A 19,666-nucleotide genomic window follows, 5' to 3' on the forward strand; every position below is an offset into this window, starting at 1 on the left:
AAAGAAAGGTTTTTATTTTAAGGAGGGTTGCGTGTACTAAAGTTTACTACATTTGGGGTGGAGTCCGGATCAGCTACCCGTCGGGGTAGCACAAAGTGCTCCCGTCAAAGGTGATGATCCGGATTCTTTGGGGTGAAGGGGGGACGCGGCCAAAGAAGAAGGCTGTTGGGGGTAGAGAATGAATTAGTTGTAGCATGATAGGTGGATTTGACCTGGAAACGACCATCCTTAGAAAATTTCAAGATCCATGTATCAGAAAATTATCTAGAGATAAGACTAGGATGGAAAGAATGGCTTGCCGTTTTGCTAGAGTGAACCAAGCATTGAGGAGATTGGAGCGGCAGGGGTAGGGGACCTCGAGGGGTACGAGATGGAAGGAGGGGTAACCAAGGGAAAAAGAATATAAGGAGAGTCGGATTTTCATCCTCTCCATTTCTAAGAAGAAAACGGACCAGATAAGCGACACATGCCCATAAATCAGATTGAAATTATATTTATAAGTTTAAAAAATCAAAACTTAATTTCAACCCTTTTACATGACTTATGAACACGTCACTCATCCCTACATACACATTCATAAAAAAATGAATGATCCAGTGGATAGATTTCCAAGAGTTGCTAGCCCAAACCACATCGAAAAACCCTGGATGCTTACTGCATAGAGCTGCCTCACCATCCCTGCATATTCGTGGGATATAGTCATCTAGATTTTAGCATGGCAGTTTACGCTTGATAAGTTGTGAAGCTGAGCGGTAAAAGCTGCCTGGAGTCACAGAAATTGAGAACTACCAAACTGCAACGACTACAGTGATCGAAACAAGAAAAATGGATCACAAAACATAATCCAATTTCTGTAAAAGAGAGTAAAGTTAACACCATTACAGTAACAGACAAAACGGTATAGCTAATGCTTCATATTCAACCTCAGAAGACAAGCCCATAAAAACTAGATAAGTATTCTGGCCAATCATCCTACAAGTCTACAAGAAAGTCAAGAATGACAAGGATCCACTCTCTTCAAGTCGTCAACACATCCCACGCCTGCTTGTCCAAAGTAGAACCTGATTTCGTAAACCATTCTCTTGATAAACTAGCATTCATTCGCCTCAGGCCTAGCAAACCAATAACGGAAAATCTATTACAAGACACATTAAATGTACAGAGGCAAACTTCAAACAGCAAGACAAAAATATCTTGTGGCTCCATATAATCAGGACTCGGCAATTTAAACTAAGAGAAACGTATTTCAAAGTACTTATACCTTATTAGCGATGTTGTTGGAGAGCCAGTCCAACCCCTCATAGAGGCCCTCCCCAGAGGTTGCACAAGTACTCTGGATGTACCTATAGAAACCAAGATGATTAGCCCAAGCAGGACATAGTACTCCATCAAGGCAAACAATTGAAGGAGAGAAGGGGTAGGCGGCAAGATGGAAAGGCATTTTACCAGTGTCGCTGGCGGAGAGAGTGAAGACCAAGCTTATCGGTAATTTCAGCAGCGTTCATTGCATTAGGAAGATCTTGCTTGTTAGCAAATACAAGCAAGACAGCATCTCGCAACTCATCCTGAAGTCAGATGTAAGAAATTCAGCTCAGCAATGGGATAGCAATAGCAAGCAGCTTAAATGGGTAATGTACTGCAAAAAGCATGAGTTCATTCCATATACTGGTTACCAGATGACGAGACATGCCAAATACCACCTATGAAGTCACCCGTCAACTAACCCAAGGAGATGATGGAAGACAGCTGGAAGAGAGCTGGAAGACAAAACTAGATGACAATCCTAATCGTAACATACAAGCAAGGGGGGAGGACAAGCAAATTTCTTTATTTTGCTTCTCAAACCCATCCAGTGGGGAATGGTCGACAACTATAAAACAAACCAGCCAGATCATGTAACTGAAACAATCTGAACAAAAATCTTCTCTTTGGTAATCAACCCCCCCCCCCCCACCGTAAACAGAATTCCCATGCCAATTCAGATTCAAAATTTGCGTCACCCCCCCCCCCCGGGTTTTCTTATTCCAATGACCCAATCGTCTTCTGACTCTTTTTCTCCTTCTGTGATCCCTTTCATTTTTCAAAGAATCAGGAGTATCTAGATTTCAACCAACAAAGTACCATACCTTGGATTTTAGTGAATGAAGGCAGATCAATGATATCTCCCGGAGGTTGATGAAACGCAAACACAAGGGAGAACTATGGTAGGTTCAGAAAATACCATACCACGCAGTTGGCCAGATAGTCAAACCAACCACACAGTAAAAACTAAAACCTAGGAAAAGAAGCCGTCTCCACAAATGAGGTATTTTTCTACCCCAAATTTAGAGAACAATTTAAATACAATCTGAGAAAAACATACACGACCTCAATATATATATATATATATATATATTTGAGGTAAAAAGAAAAAAGAAAAAAAAAGAGAGGTTATATAGCAGTAAGGAGAAGTAAAATAGTACATGTATATTTACAACTAATTCTGTTGATTTAGTAAGCAACCGCACATAGCAAATAAGTAGACCTCATGGATAACTGGAGAAAACGAATGCACATCTGAAAAACAAAACCCAAAAAAAAGAGGGGGAGGGGGGGAAGAAACAAATTATAATTGTGGTGATACCTCATTCAACATCCTATGCAACTCATCCCTTGCCTCAACAACTCGATCTCTGTCATTGCTATCCACCACAAATATCAGACCCTGAGTGTTTTGGAAGTAATGCCTCCATAGTGGACGGATCTGTACACAAATAAGTACATTTGATTAGACACGTTAAATACTAGATTGCCTCCACAATGATATAAAAGAAATCATAACATGATCAATCTCTTTAAGACTCACATAAAGAGGAAAATACCAAGGGTCAAGTCTCAAGTTTAAAAATAAATGCAATATCTAGATGAGTAAGGAAATTTGTATCTGGTTTGGACAACACAAAAAATGTCAAGGCAAGGTCATAAATACATGAGTCAAATAAAACTCAGTACCATAACAAACTCGACGAATTAGCAAATTTTTGTAAACCAAAACATGATCACTTAGAAACTAAGTTGAGTAAAATAGTAAATCCATATTTTCAAACAGTAATAGACACTCAATTCTCCTTTATATTTATTTATTTATTTATTCTGTTCAGTGGTATACACTTGAAAAGTATTGACATGTGATTCCTCGATTTTATTTTTTTCCCCTTTAATTCTTATTTAAACTAAACTATACATATTTATGCATTCAAAACTATAATTATAAAAGGTCATTTAGACATAGTTTGAGTTTGACATGGCCTAATCACCATTTTTTCTGAAAGATGAATTGAATCAGAACCCCTGGCTTCAAAATTACAGTTCAGCACAAAGCATGAGGCAAGTAAAATAATTACCTTGTCCTGACCACCAACATCCCAAACAGTGAAGCTGATGTTCTTGTATTCAACAGTCTCCACATTGAACCCTGAAAATAATAGTGACAGCATATTCAGAAACATACATATTATCTACTTGAAGGAAACCCACTTTCTTTTTCTTGGTTCTGCAAGTTTCAATTACATAACTTTGTAGATGTAACATTACCTCCCGTCTATTATAAAAGTCACAAATAGTAGCACCAGAATTAAAGAGAGCAACAACTCAGACATATCCTATATAAACAGGTTTGGCTAATGGATCCTTAAATAGCCAATATTAAATTCTTTTTTGAGGTAAAAGAAAAGAACACAATTGGCTTCATGAATTTCAATTCTAAACCCTCCAATCAGCACCTTACCACCTCTTCTATGGTCATTTGGCCCTGCCACTAGCTACCTATTTCACTACATTCGATTCTGAGTCAAGTCACTTGTCGGGGCTGGAGAATTCTAAGGCTCCATTGAGCTTGGGCATGCCACCTCAAATGACTCGAATCATCAGCTTCAGCCTTCCTTGATTCCTATTCTCAAATCCCTATCCTTCTATTCTTTCAGAGGATAAACACAGCAGGCATCCTTAGCAATAGGAAGTTCCTACCAAATGATAGTTATACAAATTAAGCAGTCAACAATGCTTTAGGAGACAACAATAAGCAATCTCTTGGACCCTACGGGCTTTGCAACATAGAGAAATCAGAACCCTTATTCGTTCTCAAAACCTAAAGGTCTCCTGAAGTTGTCGATCTTCTAAAGGTATTGCACCAAGTTATATCAGGATAGTCTCTTAAGTGCATTCTAACTTTTCATTATTCTTAGCAACAGATTAATGCAGATGAAATACTTAACACTGGACATAAGAAGAGAAGGTTCAATGAGAAGATATATTGGCCTATAGCTCATTGCAAGTACATAGTGCACTCCAAACTCCAAAATGTTTTAAGTACTAATATCACCCATAAAAAAACATAATCCTTATTGACAGAAGACAACCTACAAGGTCAGTGACTAGACAACACATACCATCATAGCCATCCACCAGGCAGTCATGATATAGATAATATAAAATCTAATTTGCTTCATCCATATTTCAGATGGTAACTCAACATAGTCATCATCTACCCGAACAATACAAACACAATTTTTGAGGACTCTTCCTCTACTGTAAAAGATTATCAGAACAGACTGATTAGAGTAAATCTACATTTCAGTTGAATAAGGAAAGTAAACCAAATGCCAAACCATGAAAGTAATAGAAAATGAAAAGGAAATAGATAAATAACCATTTGCTGCGCAAGTCGAATCTTATAACCTGAACTTACCAATGGTAGGAATTGTTGTGACAATTTCACCAAGCTTGAGCTTGTACAGTATGGTGGTCTTACCAGCAGCGTCAAGACCAACCATCAGAATACGCATCTCTTTCTTGGCAAAAAGTCGACTAAAAAGCTTAGTGAAAGTAAGCCCCATGTTTCGTTGTGGCAGTAGAGTCCCTTCAACATTCACGCACCAAAAAAAGGGGCCCAAAATTAGCAGAGAAAGAAGTCAAAATGAAATTGAGAATGCTAAAACCTGTTTGCAACTAGATCACAAGAAGGGAAACACAAGACAACCCCCAAAAAAAGAGAGAGAAATGCGCCGGTTGATATAGTTTAAGGAAGCGTATTGATAACGAAGAATAATCCTCCAAAAGCCTAACACAAGCTGAAAAGATCTACTCATACGCATCGAATAAAACATGAAACAACCCCGATCAATTGATACGGATTTTTTAAGCAGAAATATTATTCATGCAAACAGATCTGAGCAACTCTAACTGCAAGAGTAAAACGAAACCCCAACGTCATTTCCCAACTGAAGACAAGCCCGAATCGCCCATCCTCATTAGTTAATTCTACGCTTCATTTCCCCATCGTCACCTTGAGATCTTTTGGATCTGTTTGATCTTTTCTTCTATGTTGCGCTTATCGAGGTATCATTTGTAGTAGATTCGGGCTTGTTTCAGTTGGGAGATGACGTTGGGGTTTCGTTTTACTTTTGCAGTTGAGTTGCTCAGATCTGTTTGCATGAATAATATTTCTGCTTAAAATCCCTGATTGTTAAAGTGTGGTTTCCATATGAACAAACAATTTGCACAAAATCAGAATTATACCAACCGATCACCAGCTTAAGATGTACAGAAACGAAAGAGAACAAGAAACACAAATTTTCAAGCAAAATCAAGACGAAACGAAGAAATTCACCTTCCTCCCAAGAGAGATCGAATTGAAGAGAGCGTCGAGGAAGGACAGTAGCCTCACACCAACGCGCAGAATGGGGTTATCATACGCTCGCGGAGAGAAATAAGAAGGGGAAATCGGAGTATCGGATCGGAGTCGGACCTCGAAGGATTGAAAAGTCTATAATAGCCTTTTATTAATTCAATAATAATAATAAAATAATCCCTGCTTATGCTTTCAGCCACGAGAGGACGAAATCTGAGGACGTGTACAAAAATTTTAAATTCAAACAAAAGGTGATTTTGATTTTTCTCGATTCAAAAAAACAAAAATGTGATTTGATTTGCATAGTTAGACATGTGAGCGTCGCACGATCTGAAACCTTTGGCTATAAATGCGACCAACCAAGACAGTTGGATGGAAATAAAATGAATTTTTTACTGTAGCCCACTTTTTATAATTGGAAAAATTACTCGTTATCACCGTTTCATTTTCTATTAAATTTACCCAAAAAAAAACATTTCTATTAAATTTGAATACGAAATGACGGATTTGCTTTATGTGTAATAAAATGCCTTCAATGGTCATTCACAATCTCTCACATTATCACCTTTCGGTATGGTACCAACTTTGAATACCGAAAATCAGAACCGCACCATACCGAATTTACATGGTACAATACTATTTCGATATTTGCAAAAACAGTTTAGTACGGTTTAGGTATTATATCGACATGAAAAAACGGTTTAAACATAGTATCTAATGCGGTACAATTTTAACATAAACGAACCCATACCACTTTTGTTATTAATTTATTAAGATCCTAATGAAATTGTTATCAAACAATCGATATAATCTAATATTAACAGAGACAAAGCAAGTAAATCTAAAAAGAAGAGTGAATGATGAAATAAAAAAATTGAAATAGGGAATTAAAGATAGGGTAAAGGTAAAGTGTTTAAATTATAAAATTACATTTATATCCTTTAAATTGGTATTGTACCAATTCGGTACGATTTCAATACATACTGACGGTATGAGTACCTGAAGCTGGAATTGAACATAAGAAATTTGATTTCTATACGTACCACACTGAATTTTAAACGGCACGGTTTGGTATGGTTAAACTTTCAGTACACAATAGACACCCTTAGAATCACCCATCTTCTTCCTACACCTCAGTGATAGCCAACAAGAAGAGGGAATGTGGTGATTTCCAGTGAAATATAAATAGAAGAAGGGTAATGAGAGAATATCCTCTCCACAAGCTCGTCAATTTTCTTGTCACCTTCACTAATTGCTGCTTCCTCAGCCAACTATCTTTCATTAATCACTTGTTGGCGTCTCTCATCTTCCCTTACGTCCCTTAAAAGTATTTTAAGTTGTTCTCTTCTTACAATACCCTAATCATCAGATTTGTTTTTTTGGTAGAAACCCTAATCATCAGATTTAGCTCTCACTCCTACCCTCCACGCACTTGGCATTCGTTGGTTGATCAAATAACTGTGGCACTCCCACCATCAGCACGCCAAAACTTAACCCTTCCAGTTTAGAGTACGCACCACCCACAATGTGTTACAAAGCAACTCACAGCTTGGTAAGCTAAAACCTCAAGTTGGTCAGACCAGTTCACAACCAATCCAATTTCCTCTGTGATTCAATCCATTTGGCAATTTTCCTTACTCCAACTATTTCATAATCCACAGGAAATGCTGATCACTCTCTCTTAATCACCATGCCACTTCTTCTATATGCTCCGCTATGACACCTGACATCCTTACAAAAGACACTCACACTAACCACTGAATGGGTGCTCTTCTTACCAGCCATTTCAATTCAGTGTTGAGGAGATGAGTGTCAAGTGGCATTTGATAGCAGGCTAGCAGCTATACAAGCGGGTAAGATTCCGGTGCTGCTAGGAAGCTATGCAGCTCATTAGACCCAAGTGAAGGAAACGAGGAATTGGCAATGGTAGTGCTTCTGATGGATCAAGTAAAATGACGGGTTAGTCTTTTCACCAGTATATGGAACAACTGAGGCTGACTATAACATGACTTTTTTTCTGTCTACCTTCCCTGGCCTTTTTACCATATCCTAAGCTTCTTTTTTGCTCCCATTCATAGAGTTCTTGTGAATCCGAACCTACGCTTTGAGATCGAAAGGCATCCTTGGTACCCAAATATTGTAGATTGTCTTCACCATAGAAAGTATGCAACATGGATTCCATACCCAAAAAAGAGTGTGTTACTTGGCTTGGCATATTGGATGGCCGTTCATGTCTAAAATCCATGTCACTGGTAGCTTGCAAGGTGTAATATTCAACCTTGCTGGGGCCCCAGCAGATACGATAGAAGAAACATCTGGAGAATACAGACACTGGTTGAAACCCAAATCATCCAACTTCTGGTTGCTTAACTGATTACTGTATGAACTCTCACCCCAGCAGAGCTGGACGATAAACAAGCAGCAGGTGATTGCAAAAGGTTTCCCAATGTGGCAGCTTCTTCCCAAGAGTACCACTACTTCCCACTGTTCATACACAACTTGTACCAGTTTATGTGATTCAGCCTAGAATGACAGCCAAAGAGTTAGAAAGAGAAGGAAAATCAACTGAAAACCAGGAGAACATTGTACCTTTTCAGTCTCTGAGAGCCCACAATGGAAACATATTTTTCTTCTGCAAGAATTCCCAAAACTTGTCCTACAATGTTGAAGATGACACCCACTCTCTTTTGAGCACTGGGAGGATGATACACATACACCCTATTGTCAAGTGCACATGTCCGAGCATGACCTCCCACATTTTAGCAGACATACTGTTTCCCAGAATCTGCATAAGTCTAAATAATCAGATACAATTATTACAGCATATATAACTGAAATTTTAAGGCGAAATCAATTATAAATGGATCCCAAAATTTCATCAAAAGAATTTTAGATACTAACTTGCTGTGTTAATTCAGTCATCTGAGTCACTAAACATTTCCATCCAATTCATATGATTAGTAAACCTTCAGCTCCAAGTAGAAAGTCGCAACTTAAAGAGTAAAATTTTACATATAGGGCATAACTTGTTGGCAAGAAAAGGTGCCTGGAATTGTTTAAACATTTGGTATCTCCTCTTACAAGGTATTTTTATTGAATCATTTCCACGTAATTTTATCTGGAAAAATTAATGTAACATATGGATTAATAACGAAACCATGAAAACATTATCAAATGGTTCCATTTTTACAGAAAGAGACTTTCTTTTAACAATTCACATGCCTCATGGAAACAGAGAAACTTACCGATTAGAGACGCATAATAGAACTCTTCAAGTTATCGAAAGAAAAAAGCTTTAACTGAAATATTGGCCAACAGAATGAAAGAGTTTTTCTAAATGAATCACATATCAAAGAAGTAACTTACCAATCTCACATGCAGCAAGGGTTCAGCTCCTCTCCGGGGAGAATATCTCCCAGGGAGAGCCCAGTAAGCTCAGAGAAGGTGCCACCTGTAATATACTGATCTAATGGCTAGGATAAAAACTCCTAGATTTACCCTGTTTGAAACCCAGAAAACAGTGAAAACCCGAGTCCCTCTCCAACCCGATTTGCTTTCTAGTTCCCTTCCTTTCAAATCACTTGCAGGCTTCATCTTCCATTCCTCTTCTTCATTGCGATTCAGACTAGGAGCTAAAACGTATCTTCTAAGCAAGGCCTCTTCTGATTCATCTTCACCCATGATGAGTTGAACGTTATATGCAGATTTGAGGAACAAGGTATTCATGTGAAGAAGCGAATGGCATACTACTGTCATTAAATCCAATGAACAAGAAGAAGAATAGTGAATGGATTTCGCAGAGATTGCAGGAACTGACCTAAATGGATGACTAGAATGATAGAAAACAAAGGAAGAATGTAATCTGAAATCTGTTAATCATGAATATAATTGGTTTAAGTCAACCAAACTCCACGTTTAGAAGATTTTCTCAAAACAAGGGGCTCTTTAGTATCATTCACAAAGAGGACCCAAGATTGAAACTAAGAATTTCTTTCAATCTTAACTTGGGAGATCTAAATATGTAGGCATCCGATGGGAATCTAAGAAGCAAAGAGCAATGGCAGCATCGAAACAATAGATTTGACCTAACCCTAACAGGGCAAGATATTATTTTTAGCCTGTAATTTACTAATGAAAAGGAATACTTAATTCTTCTGACGAATCTGATGACCTTAACCTTGTATGCAGATTTGAAGAACAAGTCATTTGTGTGAAGAAGTGCCCAGTGAAGAACAGGGTTTCAGCTCCTCTCGTTACAGAGAGCCGAAGGAGCCATAGTTTGAGGAAATGAAGACCATGATTTACCTCAGAACCAGAAGACATCGACTGCAATGTAGAAGATGAACCAGAGAGGCAGGGAAACTAGAAAGCAAATTGGGCTTGAGAGGGACTCGGGTTTTCAAATAAGGTAAAACTAGGAGTTTTATCTTAGCCATTAGATCAGTATATTATAGGTGGCACCTTCTCAAAGCTCACTGGGCTCTCCCTGGAGAGGAGCCAAACCCATGCAGCAATCATGGGTTGGTTTCCGTGGTGTTATTCAAATCAAGTATTCTTTCCCATTTCCCTTGTTCTATTCAATGCAAATGAAAGCAATTTTCCCCCTTATCCAGAATTTTATTCATTGTAATGATCTTGTTGTTGTTGATAGTCAGCTTACTAGAATAAACCATTATTTCAATCAGGATACCATCTGCAAGAAATGACTACTAAACTGTGACTTAAATTGCTCTCCCAGATTATATTAAACATTTAAAATCTAACAATAACCGAAAAGATTATAACTTATGCTTATACAACTTAAAATTTATTTTCAGAAAATAGTATCTTTTCTACCATTTGTCTACCTATTCTTGTTTTATATGCATGGATAGATTTTGGCTTTATCATAATGTTATCTAAGAGGTTGAATTTATGCAACAATAGAAAATGCAGTACCCTGAAATTTGTGGCTGTGACACATATAAGATGAGGGAGGACCAGTGGACTTTACCTTTCGGAGTCTTGGAGTGTCACAAAGAATAGTCATAAAATCCTTACAATATTGATAAACGCTTATGGAAAAGACCATCTTTGCCAATCTTTTCCAGGCGCCATACCTCATCACCCAAAGGAGGGTAATGTTTCTTGTACACTGCAAACATAAACAAGAAATTAAGTCAAACTTTTCCTTTCTTTTGTATCTCATCTCTGATGGTAACTTCCGGTCTACTTATATGCTTAAGATTTTTTATTTGTGCATTTTCCCCACTTTGTGTCCTGTTTTTAGTTGCTTAAATTTCAAAGGGGAGCAAACTTGCTACAAGACTTCTATGGTGAAGGGATTCTGAAAGGTTGAAAACCGTACATGCAACACAAGGTTAAAGCACAAAAATAACCCACATATTTGTCATCTCAACCAAATGTTATATGATGAATTTCAACATCCCATCCCGCTAGCCACTATATTCCCCATAAAAGCAAACTATTCTTGAGCATTTCTTTTAGGTGCATGACGCATCTTATTGTAATCAAAGTGGTGAATTTAGAGAAGCTGTAAACCTCATTTGGTTACCCCTCCTTTTATTCCCAAAACTTAACCCACCTAGGTGGTGAGGGGAATAATCAAGTGCGTTAAAAATAATCTGTTGTCTCAAGAGCTGTCACTGTCTTGAAAGATTTTCAGAGTACAAATGGGAAATTACAGTGCCTTCAGTGAATAAGTGTATAATAATAAAAGAGAAAGGGGGGGGGGGGGGAAAGGAGAATCTAAGGTTACAATTTCTTTCACTAACTTTAATTACAAGATTTTCATCATAGACTGGATCATCAAAATAAGGCCACAATGATGAAGTCATGAGAAAAAGCTCCCATAATCAGCAACAGAAAAAATAATTCGCTAATGAAATTGCCAAAGAAGCTGGTTAAAACTATAAAAACGAATTCATTGATATACCTAATAGAAGTTACTAAAAGTTTGATATATCTTATATAAAACTTCTTAAAATTCAAATAGATCATCATTCACAGAAAGAGGGGATAATCTTTCTCAGTCAGCTGATACATTCTTATTTTCCTATTGTATAAGTTGCAGCCTTCTTATACATCCAGGAATTTCTAGTACACTCATCACAGAATGCTAACAGATCTTATGATTAACTCACGTCCCTGTTTGAATTTTGAAAAAGTCCTCTCAAAATGTCAATAAGTCTTCTATTAAGTCATGCATTTTATTTCAACTTTGAAACACACACCTCCATTCCTCAAATTTTCTGAAGCTGATGTTTATTTTACTGAATTACTAAGAGAAACCCAATTGATCCCAATCCTCTGATCATTTGAAAATAGAAAGTTAAACAGCCCGAACCAAAGACAACGTTTATTCATATGGTAGCTATAATCCTTTTGACACTGCTGGAGTGCAGATACAGTAAATATTTCTGGAATAGATCTCTGAACACACTAAGATACTACAGATATATGCAGTTTTCTGCATAGGGAAATAGGTATTATGTGCCACATAGCCAAAGCCATTTAATTGGATAAAAGGCTTTGAGTTTTTCTACTACTAAATCTCTAAAACCATTTTTATGTACCACAGGACAGCTCAGTTGGCAACCATATTTTGTGAAAAAGTTGCCATTATCACCCGCTACACATGGAAGCTTCAGTTTCCAGCATGCCACAACCCACATCAATTTCCTATGGTTGACCATTCTAAAGGTAAAACCCAGTACCAGGTGGGTGAAATGGATGCAAGCACATCTCTCTGGAATGCTCCTACATGAATATGATATAGCTTCAGTGACAAGATTCAAACTTGGCCAGATATCATGGTCCCACTTCTATATTGCCAATTGGAATGACTGAATCATCCCTCAAGTATTCTCCACCAAAATATAAGGGGAAAGTTTGAAACATGATGAATTATACAATCGAAATGGGTAACAGGATTTGATGTCTATAAATCAATGAGGTACCTATATATCTGAGTCTGACTGTGGGATTGGTCAAGCATGCCCACCACATGGCAGAAAGAGCTCCCATCGGCAGCTCATATGAGCCTTTCTAGGGTGGCAGTTGGAGAAAATATGATCCATATATGTGTGTCAGTAGCAATAAAATAGTATTAAATGGTGGGTTAGTAAAGCGGTTAAAAGCCCAAACTCCCTTGGGGAGGTCTTGGGTTCGCACCTATCCGGCGACATTTCATTTCCAGTATTAAAAAAAGCACCAGTACCCACACACACACACACACACACACACAAAAAAAAAAAAAAAAGTATTAAATGATCAGAATACTTACATTCTCCACGGTGATCCTTTACCAAAAATGGTTCTGTCCTTGCTTCTTTTACCATAGTGCCCTTACAGTTACCATCGACAACTCCTGCCCCTACCTTGAACTTATGACTCCTTGTCCAGCTTGAATTATCAGTAACAATAAGGTCACCCACAACACCACTACCCTCATTAAGATTCAGAATACATCACCAGTAAGAAGTGGTCTCTTGCCTTCCCTTTCCTTAACAATGTTGCTATTGAACTCTTCAGTGGTCCAATTTTCTTGTTCATCACCACCACAATCCCCTTCAAGAACCACTGTTTCCACCTTTGCAGAGGACTCAGGACCCGAGTTGACAACTTGACCAGACAGGGTATCCACCATAGCCAACCTTGTGGTTGAACATTCCTCTGCTTCAAGTCTTGTACCAGTAAAAGTGTGGGTGCAACTGTCCAATGCAATTTCTGAACAAGAAAATGTAAAAATGCATCAACAGTAGAACCATCATTTTATTGTAAAAATGCATCAACAGTAGAATCATCATTATGAAGGATAACCGTTACATAAATAAATAATAAAGACAGACTAATAAGAAGCCAGATTGAACTAGTTCTTACTGCGTAACACAGGTCAAATGCTTTCTCAGTGCCACTTCAAGTTCTTCTTTAACCTGAAAAAACATGCAAGATATCAATAAGTAGTCTTTAGAAGTAACTGAATCACAGTGAAAAACACCTTCTGTAAAACCATAAACAGAAATCAACATCATATGAGAGACCATTAAGTAAACCTTATAAATAGAAGTTCGCTAATGGAGACAATTTCTCATTGTTTTCATGAAAACATATGATTCAAAGTCTGTTTTCTAGATCACTATCATAAATTATTTTGAGACAGTGGATCATAGACAATGCCATAGACACCAGCATCATGTCTGAGAAATGAAATCTGATAGAGTCAAACTGAGCTTTTAACTTGTTCTGAGAAAGATGAAGAGCCATTCATCATCAGGGATATCTAGGCCAAATCAGCACTGAATTAAATCAAACAAAACAGGAATGACTGAGTGCACAGGCCAACTTAACTCGGAAGCTTGACTGAATACTGAGAAGGAGGTTTAATTTCTAATGTAGAAGAAGCCAGTTCCCCCTGGTTGATGTCCCAACCTTCAAATTTGAACAAGCCACGTCAAGGGCAATAGGGCAATCATACAGAAGGTTCTGCAATGTTTAACAGCCCAACAAAGGAGTGAGAGCGAGGAAGGGAGAGAAAACATGGACGGGTAACACAAACCCATTCCTCAAACTAAACCATTTTCAAATTCGCAATAAAATTACTCCTCTTTCTAGCCCAAAAACTGCATTAAGAGCTCTTTTGATAACCATAGAAATAGTTTCTTAGAACCCATGGCTTAGAGTCCCTAAGCAATTTTTGTTCCTTATGACCACCCATTCCAAGTTTAGATGAGGCTCAACAAGATATCAATTAAATTAGTTACTTTTCAGATAATTTGAGCTTACCATTTTTTGTGCACGATGACCACCACTGAAAGTCCAAAGTGAGAGACTCAATGAGATACCAGTTACATACTGATTGAAATCCTCTACTTACCATCAAAAGCAACAATATATTACCTTGAAAAATGCAAGATAAAAATGTAAATACAAGTCTAATCTTTTTGAAGATATATTTCTTCCCCATTAAAAATATTCAATTATAACCACATAAAATGATTATCTTATCTCTACTGGTGCGGAATCTTCTCCATCCCAAATCTACCATCCATGTTATGGAATCCTTGCTTTGTGCCTTCCTTTGGAAAGGGCGGGAAGCCTCTCGATTTCTCCACCATGTCAGTTGGTCGACTATTTGTCGCCCAACATCTAAAGGAGGCCAGGGAATCTGTTGGATCACTGATGTTAACCTAGCTTGCCTCCTTACACTCATTTGGAAAATCGTCTCAAAGCATGACTCCATTTGGGTTAATTGGGTGCATTCCTACCTGCTCCGAGCTGATTCCTTTTGGACTGTTCCTATGCCCTCCAATCCTTCGTGAGTCTGGAGGAAAATCCTCTTACTGTGTCCCCGAGCTCTCTCTGTTGTTTCTACCATCATCTCCTTCGGCTCTTCCAAAAATACATATGAAGCACATCTAGAATGCCTTGATGTTTGCTTCCTTTTTTTAAGACATGCTACTCTACTTTCTATTTCTAGTGTAGGAATCTTGCTACAAAAGTTTTGGGAGTTTCTAGAAAGCATAGTTTCTCTTTTTTGCAAGTTACTAATTTCAGAACTTTCCTTTTTATGTACTTTCTATTTTGGACAGATTTTAGGAGTTAGAATACTAGAAAATTTTAACCATGAGTTGTACTCATTATTTCTATTTTAGATGACAAGTTTCTTGTCTCTCAAGTTGTATGCTAAGCACTTGAAATCTATAAATAAATTGCAATTCTAATTTCATTTTAGCTAGAATCGCAAGCTTCTTTTGTTGTTCTCTCTTCTCTCTTTTCTTCTTTTTTCTTCTCTCTTTTCTTCTTTTTTCTTCTCTCTTTTCTTTTCTCAAGTTCAAACACTGTTTTGGTTGTTTAAGGCTTGATTTCTAACAAGAATGAGAATAGAGAGGAACAACAAGTAGCAGTACCTCCCCATTTCCCTCTGGTAAAATTGAAGTCATGATACCAATTGAATTAACTGTTACTAGCAAATGTAATCTTGTAACATCTTTAGCACCATGTTCAAACAAATTAAAAACATACAACAACCAAGGACTTGAGTTCTACATTAATAATCACCATTATCATCATAACCATATCCATCCTCTTCATTCCCATAATACGATCCATCCCCATACGCTAACCCACCATCCCCTTCTTCATAGTCATCCTCTCCATAATCATCAACGTTGTCCACCAAATCTGATACTTCTTCTTTCTCACCTAAGTCACGGCTTTGCAGCCCACTGGCATCATTGTCAGGATCTGACTCAACACGTTTTCTCTTGGAATTTTCAGGAGCAGTAGAATCCTCAAACAGCGTCTCCAACACTTCAAAATTGATTTTTGAACTTAATCTCTTCCTAGATAGCATTTCACTGGCAGCCTCAGCAGCAGTTCGAGCTGGATTTCTATTATTATAATTTGCTGTCCGTTTCTGTTTCTTTTCCTTTCTTGATTTTTCCAAAGCTGCAGCAGTTGCAGCAGCAAGTTGCCGTGCATTGCGCAACTCTTCGGAACAGTTCTGTAAGTCAGACTCCTGTGCTTCCCTAGTAGCAGCAGCAGCAGCTTCCTTGGCTGCTTGTTCCTCAAGATACTCCCTGTTCATCTCTTCCCATATGATCTTTTTATAATGTTTCTCCTCCTCATTGTGAAGGTACCCATCAACCTCAACATCATCAATATCAGAAAGGCTTTCAGATTCATCACCAGCTACATTATCCCTATCCCCATCTCCCTGTGACTGACATGAACCATTTTGAGAAACGTGATCCTCAGGAGCAGCCCCAGACCCTATCCTGTCATTTTCAATCACATCAGGAGGCTTTTCTCTTGCAGATTTCTCTCCTCTCTCAAACTGTTTCTGTCCATTATCGCTATGGTAAGATGTGGAGCCAGGACTTGATTCTTCAACTTCTGAAGCAGAAGCTTTTGCCATTCTTTCCATTTCAGCACGCTGAAAAGCTGGTGGTTCTGATTCCCCCTGAAGTCCTCCAGAAAGCTCAACAAAATCTTGATAGCAAAGCTTGCAAAGTCCATGAGCAAAATGAGCATCCCCACGATCCTTGTGTTCGCAAAGCAATTCTGTCGTTCCCAACACTTTTGAACCTGCATTTAGTTCTTGTCTTGACAGTAATTCAACTTCTTCCGACTTCGTATAGAACTCTTCAATCGTCAAGCCCCCTGATGCAGTATTCTCAAATTCAATCAGCCGTTTTGTCAATGTTGCTTCACATATACGTACAACAGATATAACATCTGACTTTGTATATCTGAGACCATGTGCAAGTGCAGCTATGTATATTGCCGCTCCACATAAACCACTAGGTTTTCTCCCTGTCTGCATCCAATCTCGCTTCATGCTAGCTATGATGTGCAATGCAGCCCTAGAAACCTCAACATTCTTTTCTCCTAACAAAAGCTCTGTGAAGCGATGAATGAAAAGACTGGGATCAACAGGCTTTTGAACAAGTGGATGTTCTTCAAGCCTTAGCAGTTTGCAAAGTTGCAAAAAGACAGCACCTAGCACATAAACATTGATCCCCAGATGTTCGGAAAAATCAATGAGGAGATAAGACTTTTTCTTTTCACGACAGATAATGTAAAGACAAGCAGCTGCAACCTGTGATGTTCTACGCCCTCTGGTAAAATTCCTCTCAACCGCTATTTTATATAAATTAGAAGCTGGATCAACTACTGAATCCCCACCACTAATAGTTAGGCTCTGGACCATCTCATCGATTAAATATCTTCCATTATTCAAAGTCCTTTCATGTGATTCAGAGTACTCCCCTTGCATGGTCTTCACATAATTACCCGCCATTTGGCTCTGGCCTCCGGCACCTTTAATAAAGGTGACATCAGTGGTAAAATTATCCTGATCAATAACCCTTCCGCAACCAGCACAACATATGAACCCATCAATATGATCACGCACAGATTCTGTATTTTTCGAACAATGCCTACACCACCCCATCGTTGCAAACCCTAACACTCCTCTGTTCACCGAGCTTCAGACACCAGTCGAGAAAGTGAGAGACCAAAAGTCAAGATCAAGGGAAAGAATACGGTAATGGGAAGATGGGCTCGGCGAGAGCAGGGGTTTCTTACCTTAGTGATTACCAATTTCGTGGCTCAAATCCAAAATTCTTGGCACGGTACCCGTTACAAGGAACTAAGGCTGCTCAATCGAATTCAGAACTGAAACTGCTACCAACACCACCAAAAGAAACAAGACAATAGTGAGCTAAACCACGCCTTCCGGTTGCCTGAGAACCCTCACGAATAAACCAGATTTTGTTAAATATTGTTAGCAATATATATGATCTAAAAACAAATTTGGTCTTCAAGGAATTTATCAAGCTCTTACTCCCAAGTTATCAGGGAATTGGTAATGAAAGAGAAACTTACAAAAGGATGCGCGATCCACTGAAAAATCGAATACTGGAACGAAAGACACAGCTACAGAGACAGGTATCTGCTGCAACAAACGTCGTTACAATAGGGGTATTAGAGGATTGCAGGTTTTTGGATTCCAGATGAAAACTGAAGGAAGAAAAAATGGCGGTAACCATGGTAAAAAGGTCCGACCGGTGAAAACGATAAAACTTATGTGGAAACTTGGGAAAATTTTGAGGAAATTGAGTACTTTTCCGTACAAGTTTCGACAGGTTTTAGAGAGTATTTTGGGATAGGATACTGTATTTAAGTTAATTAGAGTATAAATAATGCATTTGTTGTATTTTACTAAAAAAATCAATATACATATGCCATTCAATGTACATAACATCAATGTAGAGTTATCCAAAAAGTACATTATAAACTTAACTATTTAAGTACATAACATTCAATATATAATTTATAACTTCAAAATAGTTGACAATAAAAGAAAAATACAACTTAGTGTTAAGAGGAGTGTCAATAGTGGATTCATCATGTGAGCTAAGTAGTACTATGCATGTAATATCCTCTTCTCCAACCAACGAACATAGACACCCATGACATTTTATGCCTATGGTTGTCAAGTTAATTGACAACTGTAACTTTATGAGTTTGGTCATCAATATGTTTAAAATAACCAACTTGAGGGAATACACACTTTTGATAGGGAAGTTCTAATGGAGGGGGTATTTGGGGAAATATGAGGTAAACAAAAAAATTGAAAATTTAAGAAAGTTACAAAATTTACAAGAAAAAATTCAAAGTTTTCACAAAATTTCCCAGGTTTCCACGAAATTTCCCAAGTTTCCATGAAATTTCACAAGTTTCTACTAAATTTTCCAAGTTTTCCACTAAATTTCTCAAGTTTCCCACGAAATTTGGGATTTTTTTCCTCATGAACCAGCTGGTCCAATTGGGTTGAACCAAGTTTCGACAAGGTTCAACGAAATTTCGACAGTTTTAATCGAAACTGAGGACTTTTTTTCGGTTCTCATGAGTTTCGTTTCGCATTTTCCAAAATGAGAAATTTCGGTGGAAATTTCGCAAGTTTTGATGGAATTTTGTTCTATGGCGGTAACTAGTGTGAAATCAGGAATTGGGGATTCAAAATTCAGATTTCAGGCTTGTGTGTCCCTATTCTTCATCATTTTCTCTCGTAAAGTTACGGCTCAACGCCACTCCGTTTTGGTGGTGAAATCATCACCCCTTACCGGAGAGATCGTGATTTGACTCTTGCTGAGACATATTAATATCACATTTCAACTAATCCGCTCTAACTTTCAATTTTTTTGGAAGTTACAAATTTCTTGCTTGATAACTACCGAAAATCCGCTCGGCCGCTCGAGTTCACTGGTGTGCTTTAACTACGAGATCACGGTGATAGTTTGTTTATTTATTTACTTTTGATGAGTGGTTTTCAACAGGGTGGCGACCATGGAGGGTGATTTCCACCAAGATGGATGGGGGCGGGCATGGATAGATGTTAAATTAATCATTACATGCTAGATGTGAGAGTAATATTAAATATACATATATATGTAAAAATTGAATACCCAACCGGGTTAGTAATGGGGTCTG

The 19,666-nt window shown here is 38.0% G+C and overlaps 2 protein-coding genes and 1 pseudogene across 8 annotated transcripts; all 3 read right to left on the bottom strand.

Moving 5' to 3' along the window:
• Positions 1-830: 830 nt before the first annotated feature.
• ARFA1B (ADP-ribosylation factor A1B) lies at positions 831-5,756 on the bottom strand. 2 transcript variants are annotated; one of them, XM_089148804.1, is made up of 7 exons: positions 5,648-5,756; positions 4,727-4,897; positions 3,384-3,454; positions 2,624-2,743; positions 1,447-1,565; positions 1,262-1,343; positions 831-1,112 (listed from the first exon to the last, which is right to left on the bottom strand). In XM_089148804.1, exons 2-7 carry the CDS (start codon positions 4,872-4,874, stop codon positions 1,107-1,109), a joined length of 546 nt encoding a protein of 181 aa, XP_089004930.1. In that variant the 5' UTR covers positions 4,875-4,897; positions 5,648-5,756; the 3' UTR covers positions 831-1,106. The 2 variants fall into 2 exon arrangements, with proteins under 2 accessions (XP_089004930.1, XP_089004931.1); XM_089148805.1 differs by lacking the exon at positions 831-1,112 and having other exon boundaries at positions 1,256-1,343.
• A 983-nt stretch (positions 5,757-6,739) lies between these two features.
• On the bottom strand, positions 6,740-8,517 carry LOC149020610 (calmodulin-binding protein 60 A-like; annotated as a pseudogene). Its single transcript, XR_016172228.1, has 2 exons — positions 8,258-8,517; positions 6,740-8,191 (listed from the first exon to the last, which is right to left on the bottom strand). The product of XR_016172228.1 is annotated as a calmodulin-binding protein 60 A-like (transcript).
• Positions 8,518-13,294: 4,777 nt separating this feature from the next.
• Positions 13,295-18,242, bottom strand: LOC149020611 (transcription factor IIIB 60 kDa subunit-like). 5 transcript variants are annotated; one of them, XM_089148811.1, is made up of 5 exons: positions 18,059-18,242; positions 17,759-17,916; positions 15,728-17,658; positions 13,550-13,602; positions 13,295-13,396 (listed from the first exon to the last, which is right to left on the bottom strand). In XM_089148811.1, exons 3-4 carry the CDS (start codon positions 17,622-17,624, stop codon positions 13,598-13,600), a joined length of 1,902 nt encoding a protein of 633 aa, XP_089004937.1. In that variant the 5' UTR covers positions 17,625-17,658; positions 17,759-17,916; positions 18,059-18,242; the 3' UTR covers positions 13,295-13,396; positions 13,550-13,597. The 5 variants fall into 5 exon arrangements, with proteins under 5 accessions (XP_089004937.1, XP_089004933.1, XP_089004936.1 ...); XM_089148807.1 differs by lacking the exons at positions 13,295-13,396; positions 13,550-13,602 and having other exon boundaries at positions 15,020-17,658; positions 17,759-17,854; XM_089148810.1 differs by lacking the exons at positions 13,295-13,396; positions 13,550-13,602 and having other exon boundaries at positions 15,020-17,658; positions 17,759-17,857.
• Positions 18,243-19,666: the final 1,424 nt, after the last annotated feature.

This window comes from Hakea prostrata, chromosome 3, assembly GCF_041222555.1.
Source record: "Hakea prostrata isolate BN-2017 chromosome 3, UWA_Hpros_2, whole genome shotgun sequence".
NCBI lineage: Eukaryota > Viridiplantae > Streptophyta > Magnoliopsida > Proteales > Proteaceae > Hakea > Hakea prostrata.

Bases quoted from the DNA above. Each gene is read 5' to 3' on its own strand.
- ARFA1B (XM_089148804.1), bottom strand. From the start codon at position 4,874: ATGGGGCTTACTTTCACTAAGCTTTTTAGTCGACTTTTTGCCAAGAAA. The intron at 3,455-4,726 runs GTAAGTTCAGGT...TATTATTTTCAG, and splicing joins CACAACAATTCCTACCATTG to GGTTCAATGTGGAGACTGTT. The intron at 1,566-2,623 runs GTATCACCACAA...ATCTGACTTCAG, and splicing joins TGCATAGGATGTTGAATGAG to GATGAGTTGCGAGATGCTGT.
- LOC149020611 (XM_089148807.1), bottom strand. From the start codon at position 17,624: ATGGGGTGGTGTAGGCATTGTTCGAAAAATACAGAATCTGTGCGTGAT.